Consider the following 13762-nt stretch of genomic DNA (forward strand, 5'->3'; position numbering starts at 1 on the left):
TTATTGCCTCCAACTCCCGCCACCGTAAGCCCCGGCCACCAAACTCCCCGCCAAACTGACGTCACGCCCTCTGATTGGCTCCCGCCGCGGCGTCCGGGCGCGTCCGAGTCACTTCCCCCTTCGAATCCCCGCCTCCTTTTCTCCCAGCCGCGGGAACCTGGAGTTCCTGAGCTCCCTGAGCGCCTGCGCGGGGGGCCGCAGAGGCGCTGGCGAACGGCGGGGAGACCAGAGCGCATGCGTAACACGGCTTGACAGAGCGCGGAGGAAAAATCCGCGAGAAGGTGGTGGAAGAAGATGGCGGTGCTGGGGAAGAGTTTACAATCTTTCTAAATAGGCTAGTCGAGTAACTGTTCGGGTCATGGCGTCAAACTCAACGAAGTCTTTTCTGGCAGATGCCGGCTATGGCGAACAGGAGCTGGATGCTAACTCTGCCCTTATGGAATTAGACAAAGGTATTCGAAAGAGCGGGCTGAGCGGCTGAAACGCATGTGGGGGGAAGTGGCGCCCCCAGGCGGTGGTAGCCTCGTGAGAAGCCGGGAAGGCGCATGCGCCTATCTTCCGTGGGCGGGGGCGGGCGCTGGCGCCAGTGCTTTTGGTGAGTCCAGGGCTTTTGCCGCTTTGCGAGATTGCCGGGAAATTGCAGCGTTGTTAGGTTGGCCTCGTACAGGTGAAAAAGTAGCGAGTGGGGGCCGTTTTGACCACTTGAGGGCACAGTCTCCCGATTTTCCAAGCAGTTTCTAAAAACGATAAATTGAAATTGTGAAATTATTTTTCAGTATGTTCAGTTGAGACCAGGTCTTCACCAAGGGTGCTGAATAATAATCTTGCACCGACTTATAACGATTCATTTAATTTCTGTAATTCTTACCTGCCGGTTATTAGGCAGGTTAAAAATAGGGCCAAGACCATCCGAAAATCAGAGCCCCTGCTCATTCTCTGCAGACGGATTCCACGAGTTCTATTTCCTTACGGGAGTTGGAGTGGTGGGAGCTTGGTGTAGTAGTAGGAGCTTTGGATAGACTGAGTTGAATTCTTATATCGTTCATTTTATGATCCTGGACAGGTCACCTAAGTTAACCTAACCTTGTTTTTTTTCTGTGCAAAGTGGGTAAAGTACCATTGAGCTAGCAAGATTATTGTAAATATTGTGATATAATGGTATGCAAAAGAAGTCTTTATTAAATGCAAAAGAGATTTGCCTTCTTTCTTAGATATGGATATGGGAGGCATGGGCAGATACTTGTCAGTAAAGAACTGAAGTATTAAAATGAAACCTTTGTTTTCAGTGTACTTAAATGATTTTTATTGAATGGGGGAACCATTTTGTCACCTGGTATGCAGTTAATTTTTAATTAACTACAACCAGTGTGTAATATATTAAGAACTAGAGGTTAGAAGGATTTTTCTTAAAGTCCACTTTGAGCCACTTCCCAGCTCTCCGACTTGGACACTATCTTATACTTTTTGGGGACTCTTTATTTTGTTTGTTTTTTAACCTGTAAACATTTACAGCAGGTTCGTCTAGATAAGAGTTTCTCAGACTTTTTAAAAAAGCTTTTAACTCCTTTTGATCAACATAAAAATGCCACAGCACTCCAATGAGATATTCCTTTGGTTGAGTCACAGTATCTTTAGTGCAGGTCCATCAGCCAAGAAAATGATGTTGAGCTTTGATTTCTCAACAAATCTATGAGGACTTTTCCCTCTAAAATATAAAGTCATAACATTAAATGTGGTTTTTTTATAAATTTTATTTTTTTAATTTATTTTTTGTAGTTGAAGTATAGTTGATTTACAATGTTGTGTTAGTTTCAGGTGTACAGTAAAGTGATTCAGTTATACATATACATGTTATCTATTCGTTTTCGGATTCTTTTCCTTTATGGGTTATTATAAAGTATTGAGTATAGTTCCCTGTGCATTCTTTCTTTTTTTAAAAAAATTAATTAATTAATTTACTTTTTGGCTGTGTTGGGTCTTCGTTTCTGTGCAAGGGCTTTCTCTAGTTGTGGCAAGCAGGGGCCACTCTTCATCGCGGTGCGCGGGCCTCTCACTATCGCGGCCTCTCTTGTTGCATAGCACAGGCTCCAGACACACAGGCTCAGTAGTTGTGGCTCACGGGCCTAGTTGCTCCGCGGCATGTGAGATCTTCCCAGACCAGGGTTCGAACCCATGTCCCCTGCATTAGCAGGCAGATTCTCAACCACTGCGCCACCAGGGAAGCCCCTAAATGTGTTTTTTATACACTACATAATCTTTCCCTCCCCATTCTGATATTTCCTTCCTTATTACCCTCTTAAGAGTTGCAGGTCTGGATATCTAATATTCCTACTAATTCTGTAAAGACATTTTCTACCACTGTGGTCCAGGTGGACTCATCCCATAATGACAGTAGAGCAGTGGTGTGGAACAGAATTGGGATGGGACTTTGAAGAAATGAGAAATCTAGAATTGTTTAATTCCGAAAAACTTGAAGTTGTAGTAAGAAAAAATATAACACAATTTTTCCTTCTTAAAAATTGAAATAGGAATATTTCAGATCTGTAAGAAATATATAGGTGGCTATTGAGTGTAAACCAGGTGTCTGTCCTAGATACTAAGTGATGGTGTTAAATCCTCCCAGCAGTGCCTTGGGTGAGTATTTTACAGGTAGAATTTGATGTGGGGTTACTTGAATGCATGGATGCTCCACAGATACTGAGGGACTACTGTAGTGAGGAGGCAATTGTATCAATAGCAATCCAGGGAAAAGTGGCTTGGGCCAGGGTGGTTACAGTGAGGCTGTGTGAAGTGCTGAGATTCTGTATATATTTTGAAGGTATAGCCAACAAGAGTAGCTAATGAATTGGATGAGAATGTGAGAGTTAAGTAGTCAGGAGAAACGCAGAGGTTTTTGGTCTGAGCTCTTGGAAGTATGTATTGCCATCTACTGAGTGGATGAAAATCAGATCAGTTTGAGACTGTTAAATTTGAGATGTCTCTTAGACATCCAGCTGGAGATGTTGGGTAGGCAGTTAGATATACAGATGTGATACTTGAACTACATTATAAAGAAGTATCTGTAGCACTAGTGTCAAGAAATACACTTGGGAAATGGTGCCATTTATAACCTGTTATATGTTTATAACCATTGCACTTTGCTCCGAGCGTTTTGAGCAAGCATGGCAGTAAGCAACTTGTTTCTGATCTGTCTAGGAATAAATGGACGCTCTTTTTTTTTTTTTTTGCGGTACACGGTCCTCTCACTGTTGTGGCCTCTCCCATTGCGGAGCACAGGCTCTGGACGCGCAGCCTCCGCGGCCATGGCTCGCGGGCCCAGCCGCTCCGTGGCATGTGGGATCTTCCCAGACCGGGGCACGAACCCGTGTCCCCTGCATTGGCAGGCGGATACTCAACCACTGCGCCACCAGGGAAGTCCATGGATGCTCTTTTAAAGCTGACTTAACTCTGTTCATTTAGGATGTAGTTAGTAACACAGAAAAATCATCCTTTATATAATAGCCATTAAGTCATTCAACAAATATTTACTGATCATCTACACTGTGTTAGGCACTCAGACTTGGGGCTATATTAGTGAACAAAACAGCTTTAAGAAGCTCACATGAGGCAGACAGGGCTAGATCAAATATGGCTTTGTTAGGACAAGAAGTTTGGATTTATGCAAAGTGCATTGGGAAAACATTGAAAGTTTTTAAGCAGAGGACTGACATGGATTGGTTTACATTTTTGAAGGTCACTTTAGCTCCTATGTAGAGGTCATTTTGCCTTCCCTTTTTAAAAGTTTTAAGCTGATAACCATGCTGCCTGAGCTGTGAAGACAGCAAAGTGTCAAATCAAGTATAACTTATGTATATATGACACATTTCATAATCAATCATTTCTATAATATAGGCATTACAAAGGACATATCTCCCATAATTTACTCAGTGTAACTTTCACTAATGTAACTTCTACACTGTCAGTCTAAAGATTTTTAAGTCAGCTGATGGGAAGTTGTCCCAGTGATTTAGGAAAACTTATGCAAGATCTCCTTCACCCTGGGTGAAAAGGAGAATCTACCTTAAATGACGTCACTCAGCCTGTCTGCTTTCTGTAAGGTTGGCCTTGTGGGGGGGATGAGATCCAAGAGCAATGGGGAAGAGAGTGGTTTCCCTTTCTTGCACCTGGGCAATGAGAAGGAAGGAAATGTAGGGGGTGGAGTTGCTGTCTGAGGTGTTGGTGAACTTAATGTTGCATGGAAAACTTGATGGTATGTTCAATGAAAAAGTTAATTATGAAATAGGAAATTGATGTAAATCAGGACAACTGTCTGTTTTCCCTTAGATGCTGTCACTTCACCTATGTTCCAAAACATCTGAATTCTCAGACTCTGGAAGAGACCACAGGTTGCTTTTACTCTGTCCATATTGGTACAGATGTAGTTGGTATTATGATAAACAAATATGAAGCCCTGTGAGTATCTCCATATCTCCTACTAAAGAGGGAGGTCTCTGCAGCCAAGTTTGTACCAAGTGACTAATTCCAGGCCATAAGTGATTCAGAAGTGGACATGTGACCCACACTGGGTCAATCAAATTCTTTCTCTTGAGAATCTGTACTACCAGACCAAACTTAGTGTGGCAGTATTGAGAAGTGGACCTGTAAGATCATGTAGAATTAAGGTCAGACTCTTAACTCAAAGCCACATAAAAACCAGCGTTATAAAGGACTGATTCTTAAAGCCTGGCTGGTGATCCTTTGATGGACTATGAACTGATCCAAAAATCCAAGGCCCTTCTTTAGTTCTTACTGAAATCCATAGACTCATTTTTACATATGGCTAAAAGCTATTATCTTGTAACTTACAAAGTAAGTTATTAAATATTCCTAAAAGTTGATATTCATAAAAATAATTTGTTTATGATTCTAAATCAGTATTTGTGCATATTGCACAATATTGCATACATTCTCACCATGTATATTTACAGATTCTAAAGTTTGGGGGAAGGATGCTTTATTATTAATGCATTATCAGTTGAATTGACTATCCTATTAGGTGTTTTTATTCTTGCTTTTTATATATAATTTACTGAGATGTTACCGTGATGAGTTTACTAAGCTGTTGTGAGATTGCCTTGGTATAATGTGTGGTGCATACTTGTGTTTGTATTTCTCCCCTCCCCACCTCATTTTTAATGAATAGACTTTAAGATGTTATGGTTTAAGATGTTAGGGTATTATGGTTCCATTTTGAATCATTCTCACCCTTTAGCTAAAGCAAATGTATACAACAAATTCTCCTAAAATGTACTTGTGTAGTAGTGTGTATTAGCAGTGTTCTTTGTAGTGGATATTAGTCATGTTGGTGGTCACTTAGCATCTTGTGAACATTCTATGCTTGAGGAATGGCCCACACCACCAGCACTGTCTCATCAAGGTGGAAGCAAAAGCTCACTTTCCTAGTTTCCCTTTTAAGAGTGCAGGAGAGAATTCCCTGGCAGTCCAGTGGTTGGGACTCCACGCCCTCACTGCCAAGGGCCCAGGTTCAATCCTTGGTTGGGGAACTAAGATCCCCACAAGCGGTGCGGCCAAAAAAAAAAGCGCAGGATGTGAACTAGGCTCTGCCAATCAGACAAATCTCCTCCAGGCTCTGTGATTTAGTTTAGAGATGCAAGAAGGCAGAGTTGAAGAGTACTTGCAGTTTCCTTGGCAGCAGCAGTGGCTGCAGTGTCCATAGTGTACAGTAGTAGCAGCAATGGCTACTACATTCCTAGATGATAGGAGAGCTAATTCTAGCATCTGGTGCTTCCCAGCAACAATAGTTTACCTCATCTAATCAGCTTGGCAGTGTGGAGTTAGGTGTTCTTAGGAGTTTTGCCTTGAAACTGCTTATTACTTTAATAAACACTCAATAAAAACTCATTTCCTGCCTAATCATCAGAGTTAGCTTCTGTTGCTTGCAGCTAAGAACTCTGACTGATACATGCTACCTAGCAATGTATGCTGTTTTGAAAACTTGATGTATCACAAATCCCAAGTTTACCATAATTAATGTTATTTCTCTTCAATTCCTTGGAATTTGTCATCCCTCAGAATTATACCACTCTGAAATCCCATTCAAGTATCTCTTCTTTAATCTTAACCTCTGTCCTCTAGTTGCTTGCTAGAAATGCATTTTAGCATAATAATTAGGACCAGTTTGCCAGGATTTGAATTCCATCTCTGCCATTTATTAGCTGTTGCTTCTTAGGCAAGTCGCTTAACTATTCTTTACCTGTGTCCTCATCTTTAAAATGGGAATTATTGAAAAATACCTAACTTCTGTGAGTATAGTGAGAGCTTAATACATGTAAAATGCTTACTAGAGTATCTGGCACAGAATAAGCACTTAATATGCATCATCATCATCATCATGATTAACTGCTACTTTAACCATTCTTTATTTCATTCAGACCTCAGTATACTTACCTCTCTACTTCCCTTACCTCTCAATCCCTTTGTGTTTTTACTTCTTTATCCAGCTTAGATTTTATGGTCCCTCATTTCATTAATTTCATTAAGTTTCTTACCAGTACTTTAAATTCTCATCCAAGGTTCTATTTTAGTCATGTGTGCCCAAAGGCAGCCAAAAATTGCTGGAGAAAGTCATACAACTTGGCATGTGGCTTTTATCAGAAATGACACAAACCCAAACTGGCCTTCAACACAGACCTGCAATACTACAATGTTTCTTTAGTCAGGATTCTCCCACCTTCTTTAGTGACATTTCAGATCTTTAAATTTTCAAAAACAACCCCAAGCCCCAGAAATCCTGGGTTTTATGTGGAATCTCATTTCATTTTTAATATTTGACAATGAATTCAAAACCTTTGAAAACATTGTATCATAAAGTTACTCTTAGGGCCAGATTCAGCAGCCTACTAGTTTTCAGTCAAATAAGATTAAGTGGCAGAGGATAGCTTGAGGATCTACTCGCCTACCTTCACAAAACAGCTAACTAGATGCGTGGGCCCCCACTGTAGAGATTTGGTAGGTTGGAGAGGAACCCTAGCATAGACATTTTTGAAAAATTTCACAAATGTTTCTGATGCAGAATCAGACCTGATAAACCACTAGCGTAGCAAAATGTTCTGCACATTTTAAATGAGAAATACGTTTAGAATAATGAATTTCATTGCTGCCAAATGGATTTTGACTGAATAAGCAATTTATGGACAACTTATTTTAGTTCTTCCTAGTCTACCTGCATGTTGCAACTAAGTTGAGCACTGTTTAACTCCAGGCACTGAAAAGGAAGAGATCTCTGTTGCTTTGGTGGGAGAATAAAAAGTAAAATGTAGAAACAGCAATCACATCCTTCCACAGTGGGTCTTACGGTGGCATTCTTATGATCATTGGTCTTCTGATCAGGGTATTTTTCCTCAGATTTGTTGTAGCTAGCAACAGAAGTACAGTGAATAACCTCTTAAACCCCTCTAAGAATAAGATCTGCTTGTGCTGAGCTGCTATTTTCAGGTGCTTGGCTTATACTGGAGTTGGAATTGGCCTAGAACAAGCAAGCTGGGTACCATACTGCCCCAGCCTAGGATTGTTGCTGCATTGCAGGCCTTAATGCACTTCTCTCTTCTCTTGTACCCTAGCTTCTGACCTTCTGAGCCAGCCTAGCTTCTCGTTTCCTCTCTCATAAAACTCATATCAGAAAATAAGCGAGACATTTACTATTCTTTAGCTCATGTACCCTGATGGCTCTGTTACGGGAATGAGGGTCTACTTTATCTTAAAGAAATAAAATTTGACCACACTAGAGAAATCAAAACCTTTCTTTGACCAGATGCAAAATTATCTTTGGTACATTTTAAATCAGCATGTTTAAGTAGGTGATTTGGTCTGTGGTTCTGTTTTTAAAGGGAAGGTAAAGTGGATCATATTCTGTTGAGGAGACTCCCTGTATGGAGAGCACTTCCTACTTTACCTTTTTCATTCCAACCAAGGTTAATTTATTACAAGCAGAACTTTACTATCCTTTGTATCACTCAACTCTTGAGAGAGAGAAGAGAAGGAAACAAGTCCAATTACTGTGGGTTCTCCCAGCATTCCCTTCCCCCAGCACACGTACATAAGCACACATCTCTTCCTTCTCTGTTCTCACACCTCCATCCTCACACTTGCCTTTCTTTTTCTCCCCTTCCCTTGTGTCCTTCAGTGCCCTATCTGTGTGTCCCTTGACCCCTTTTTCAAGGATACAGGAGCCATTGCCAGTAACCTACAGTGTCTCTGTTGGTACTGTGCATTTAGTGGGAAGAAGACTCCTAGATCTTCTAGTGGCCGTTCTTGTGTGTATGGAAGTTGGTGGGTGAGAGGTGTAGGGAGAAGGGAGCAGACAAAGAAGGGGTATGTTCTAAATATCTCAGTTAGAGTTAATTTTGAATTAATTTTCCCAGAGGAACTTTTATTGTAAGTGGTTATTAGATTATGGAGTACTATGAGTAGTGATAGTGCTATATTTTTTCCTATGAGGAAATATTTTCCAAGTACCAAATAACTAACATGAGTGTACCTATAGAACTTAACTCATTAGGAAGTTGTAGAAATTGCATGTGCAGATTTACTTTGTGGTTGTCTTATGTATTGGAACAAAGTGGCAACCAGTAAAGAGCCCTCTGTCAACTGGGGGAAAACCACACAATATAAGAGCTGTGATTTGAGTTTTATTCAGTGTCTTACTGAGGACTATAGCCTTGGCGACAGCCTTCCAGATAGCTCTGAGGAACTGCTCTGAAGAGGCAGAGGGAGAGGTCAGTATACATGTGATTTTGGCTAAGGAGTATGTGCAATCCAACATATGTCTCGGTAGAAGGTTACTGCTAGTCACAAGGAACAGATATCTCAGTTAATGATTTTAGTGCTTTTCTAAGTGTGGGAAGATGCGAGAATCTGGGTTCATAAAATTTTTTTTTTCCTGAAACATAACTATCTAAGGGCCTGTTTTGCCTGTTTTCCCTAAAGCGCAGAGTGCCTCATCTTGTTCTTTGTCCTAAATTCCTTTCAGGTGTGCTGTAGGTCAGCGACTTAATCTTTGTAGAACTGAATGGCAAGTGACATTCCTTGTTTTACACCTCAGACAAACATTTCCTTTGTCATTTTTTAACAGTGAACAAACTTTACTGAACAGAGATGTTCTAGGGCACTTACTCTTGTGCAGATATAATCAGCATTTTGTAAATGGCAAAATACTAAAAGAAAAATATTTGAAGGTGATACTGTTAATTCCATATCAAGATACTCATTCTTAATGAATTTTTTTAAGGATTGAATATTAACTCCTTTTATTTGTTGGATTTTTAAAAAAATCATATTCATTGAGGGAATTCCCTGACGGTCCAGTGGTTAGGACCCAGCGCTTTCACTGCTGAGCGCCCAGGTTCAACCCCTGTTTGGGGAAATAAGATTGCACAAGCTGTGTAAGCCATCGGGAAAAAAAAAATCAGATTTCATTGAGGTATAATTTGTATATAATAAAATCCACCAAATGTATGCAGTCATGAAACCACTACCTAGAACAATTCTTTCACCCCCAGAACTTGCCCTGTGCCCCTTTGTGGTCAGTTCTCTTTCTTTAGCTTCTGGCAACCACTTTCTGCTTTCTATTCCCATAGTTTTGCCTTTTCCAGAATGTCATATACAGTAGTCTTTTGGGACTGACTTCTTTCACTTAGCATAATGATTTTGAGATCCACCCATGTTGTTGTATCAGTAATCGGTTTCTTTTTATTGCTGAGTATGAGTCCATTGTATGGACCACAGTTTGTTTATTCATTCACCAGTTGATAGACTGGGTTGGGTTGTTTCCAGTTTGGGGCTATTACACATCAAGCTGCTGTGAACCTTTGCATACAGATCTTTGTATGGACGGATGTTTTCAATTCACTTAGGTAAATATTTGGAAGTAAGATTGCTGAGTGTATAATAAGTGTATATTTACCTTGATAAGAAATGACCAAACTGTTTTCCAAAGAACTGTATAGTTTTGCATTTCCACCAGCAATGTATGAGAGTTTTAGTTGCTCCATATCCTCTTAGCACTTGGTATTGTCGGTCTTCTTTGCCATTCTAATGGATCTGTAGTGGTGTCTTACTGTGGTTTTTAATTTACATTTCATGGATGACTAGCAGTGATGAGCATCTGTTCATGTGCTTATGTTTGCCATCCTTATTTCCTCTTTAGTGAAATTTCTCTTCAAATCTTGCCCATTAAAAAAAATTAAGTTTTCTTTTTATTGAGATATAAGAACTGGACTTCCCTGGTGGCGCAGTGCTTGAGAGTCTGCCTGCCGATGCAGAGGACACAGGTTCATGCCCTGGTCCGGGAAGATCCCACATGCCGCGGAGCAGCTGGGCCCGTGAGCCATGGCCGCTGAGCCTACGCGTCCGGAGCCTGTGCTCTGCAACCGGAGAGGCCACAACAGTGAGAGGCCGCGTACTGCAAAAAAAAAAAAAAAAAAAAAAGTGAGCTATAAGAACTATGGATAAAGTCCTTTATCAGATACATGTTCTATAAATATTTTCTTCCAGTATGTGGCTTGTTTTTTTATTCTCTTAACAGTATATTTTGAAGAGAAGTTTTTTGTTTTAATAAATTTATTTATTTATCTATTTTTGGCTGCATTGGGTCTTTGTTGCTGCGCACGGGCTTTCTCTAGTTGCAGCAAGTGGGGGCTACTGTTCATTGCGGTGTGCGGGCTTCTCATTGCGGCGGCTTCTCTTGTTGTGGCGCATGGGCTCTAGGTGCGCAGGCTTTCGTAGTTGTGGCACGCGGGCCCAGTAGTTGTGGCTTGCGGGCTCTAGAGCTCAGGCTCAGTAGTTGTGGCACGCGGGCTTAGTTGCTCCGCAGCATGTGGGATCTTCCCGGACCAGGGCTCGAACCCGTGTCCCCTGCATTGGCAGGCGGGTTCCTAACCACTGTGCCACTAGGGCCACCAGGGAAGCCGAAGAGCAGAAGTTTTTAATTTTGATAGAGTTTAACTTATCACTTTTTAATTTTATGATGCTTTTAATCTAAAAACTCCACTTTTTTTTTTATCTAAGAATTCTTTGCTTAACCTAAGCTTATAAAGATTTCCTCTGTATTTTCTTCTATATAATTTATAATTTTAGCTCTTACATTTAGGTCTGTGGTTCATTTTGAGTTAATTTTTGTATATGGTGCAAATTAAGGATTGAGTTTCTTTTTCTCTTTTCTTTTTTTAAATTTCCCTTCTGATTTCTTCTTTCACCCTTTCACTTCTTTCAGTGATTCATCTTATTGATTATTTATAAGTGTGTTGCTTAATTTCCAAATGTTTGGGAATTTTTAAATATTTTTCTCTTACTGATTTTTAATTTAATTCCATTATGGTCAGAGAACATACATAGTATGATTTCAGTCCTTTTAAATTTGTTGAGGTTTACTTATGGCCCCAAATATTTTATCAACTCAATCTTTTTTAAAAAATAGTTTCTTTTTCATTATTCTATATCTAAAAATGACACTTTACCAAATTACTATTTCATATGCCATTTTTATTTTTGAAAAGGTAATGAGTTACAACTGTACTTTACTTAATTGTTAAGAATGATTATTACTTTACTGTGTAAATAATTTTACTCTGTAATACTGTGTTGATATTTGCTATTTTTGCCTTATTGTAGCCACAAATTTGTAAACTGTTCTTCCCTTTTTATGCTCTTCATAGGTCTAAGATCTGGCAAACTTGGTGAACAGTGTGAAGCAGTTGTCCGCTTTCCCAGGCTCTTTCAGAAGTATCCATTTCCCATTCTCATCAATTCTGCTTTCCTAAAGTTAGCTGATGTTTTCAGAGTTGGGTAAGTCTTTTTAAGGCCTTGGTGTCCTAAAGCACATTGTTCATATTTCTTTATTTTATATTGTGGTCTGTATTCTTTTTGGCTTTTAGGACTTCCACATGGTTCATTACCATTTTAATGGATGCACGTGGCAATTTGCAACAAATTTTGGTGTGAAATTTAATGGCATTTTAAGCAAAAGTGAAGGATATAAGTCAGAGAGTACTTATTTCTTTGGGGGACAGGATAATTCCAAATTAAGACAACCTTAATATATTATTGTATATTTCAGAAATATCTGTGGCTTTGTGCAGATAGTTTGGAGAAGTTTCTGATTTAACTGTTTATTTTATAACATGAAATGACATGTTACATGAGATTACGGGTCACTGTGAAGTGCCTGAAACATGTAAGCAAGCACTGAATATACACCTATTTTTTTCCCTCTGCCGTTCCCTCTCCCACGTCTTTCCACCCTTCTCCATGCATTCGTGTGCTTATACACACACCAAATCAGACTTGGAGAAATGATGTTGTAGAATTAGCTTGAGAGGAAGATGACCATCTCCTTGGTTATAATATGACTGAGGAGATTGAGTTTGGGGTCCAGGGCTTCTCTTTCTGTTACTACTGTTTTGGTGCCTTGCAGTAGGACTGCAGGCTTTGCTAACTGCTTATGCTTAGTACGCATCTCATGTACAGTTGGCCCTCTGCAGCTAAGCATTCTGCATCCAGGGGTTCTACCAACCATGGGTCAAAAATATTTGGAAAAAAAATTCCAGAAAGTTCCAAAAAGCAAAACTTGAGTTTGCCACACATTGGCAACTATTTACATTGTATTTACATTGATTTATATAGCATTTGTATTGTATTAGGTATTGTAAATAATCTAGAGATGATTTAAAAGTGTGTGGGAGGATGTGCAAATACTATGCCATTTTGTATAAGGGATTCGAGTCTCCAAGGGTTTTGGTATGGCAGGGGGTAGTCTGGAACCAGTCCCCCTCCCCACCATGGATATCACAGGATGACTGTACAGACTTTAACTCTTTCAGTGGTAAGACAGAGAATATTAAGATTGAAAAACATTGGCCTGTTGCTAAAATTTATTAATATCATTAGTGTTGCTTTGATTCCTAATTAAATATTACTTTATAAAGTGGTCTAATTTATTTTATCTGTGGTTTTTCATAGAAACAATTTCCTGAGGCTGTGTGTTCTTAAAGTTACTCAACAAAGTGAGAAGCATTTGGAGAAGATTCTAAATGTGGATGAATTTGTGAAGAGGATTTTCTCTGTGATTCATAGTAATGATCCTGTAGCAAGAGCCATCACACTCCGGTATAATCTGTTACGCTAATGAGTCACCACAAGATTGTTTGAGTTGTGATTATATATCCCCAAAAGGCAATCTATTTACTTTTATCATTTTGAATATTAAGAATTTATTTTTATTTTTTCTACTAACAGTCACTGAGAAAATATGGTAACCATCCTAATCTGTAAATGCCTTGCAGCTAACCATCTATGATACTGTTTTGGTAACTTACGTTTGAAATATTTCTCTTTGTGGGTGGATGTTCTGATCTGATAACTCTAAGGTGAATGTGGCTTAGCCTCAGCTTATTTTGAACTTTTACCTTCCTGACCTTGTTCTACTGTTTCATGTCAGTTTTCTGTATTCATCCTTGGTTATGTGCTTGTTTTTGTATATGATAATTTATATTATATTATATATTGTTTTTGTATATGATAAAAATATATTATATTATACAAAATATATATTTATTTTGTATATGATGATTTATATCATATTATATGTGATAATATATTCTCCTTGGAGAATGCCAGATATAACCATATTAGTTTCTTCAGCCTTTCCTTTTCTTTCTTGGCATTAAAAAAATTTTTTTTTAAGTTTTGTTAGAATTTCATTTTGTAA

The 13762-nt window shown here is 39.3% G+C and overlaps 1 protein-coding gene across 1 annotated transcript in view; it reads left to right on the top strand.

Annotated features, from left to right (window-relative positions):
- Nucleotides 1-243: 243 nt before the first annotated feature.
- Nucleotides 244-13762, top strand: part of INTS7 (integrator complex subunit 7) — a 91565-nt gene continuing 78046 nt past the window's right edge. The window contains exons 1-3 of the mRNA XM_059995085.1: nucleotides 244-452; nucleotides 11712-11841; nucleotides 13015-13161. Coding sequence (XP_059851068.1) covers nucleotides 359-452; nucleotides 11712-11841; nucleotides 13015-13161 — 371 coding nt within the window. The 5' untranslated portion in view covers nucleotides 244-358. The remainder of the gene's footprint in view (nucleotides 453-11711; nucleotides 11842-13014; nucleotides 13162-13762) is intronic.

This window comes from Delphinus delphis, chromosome 1 (genome assembly GCF_949987515.2).
Source record: "Delphinus delphis chromosome 1, mDelDel1.2, whole genome shotgun sequence".
NCBI lineage: Eukaryota > Metazoa > Chordata > Mammalia > Artiodactyla > Delphinidae > Delphinus > Delphinus delphis.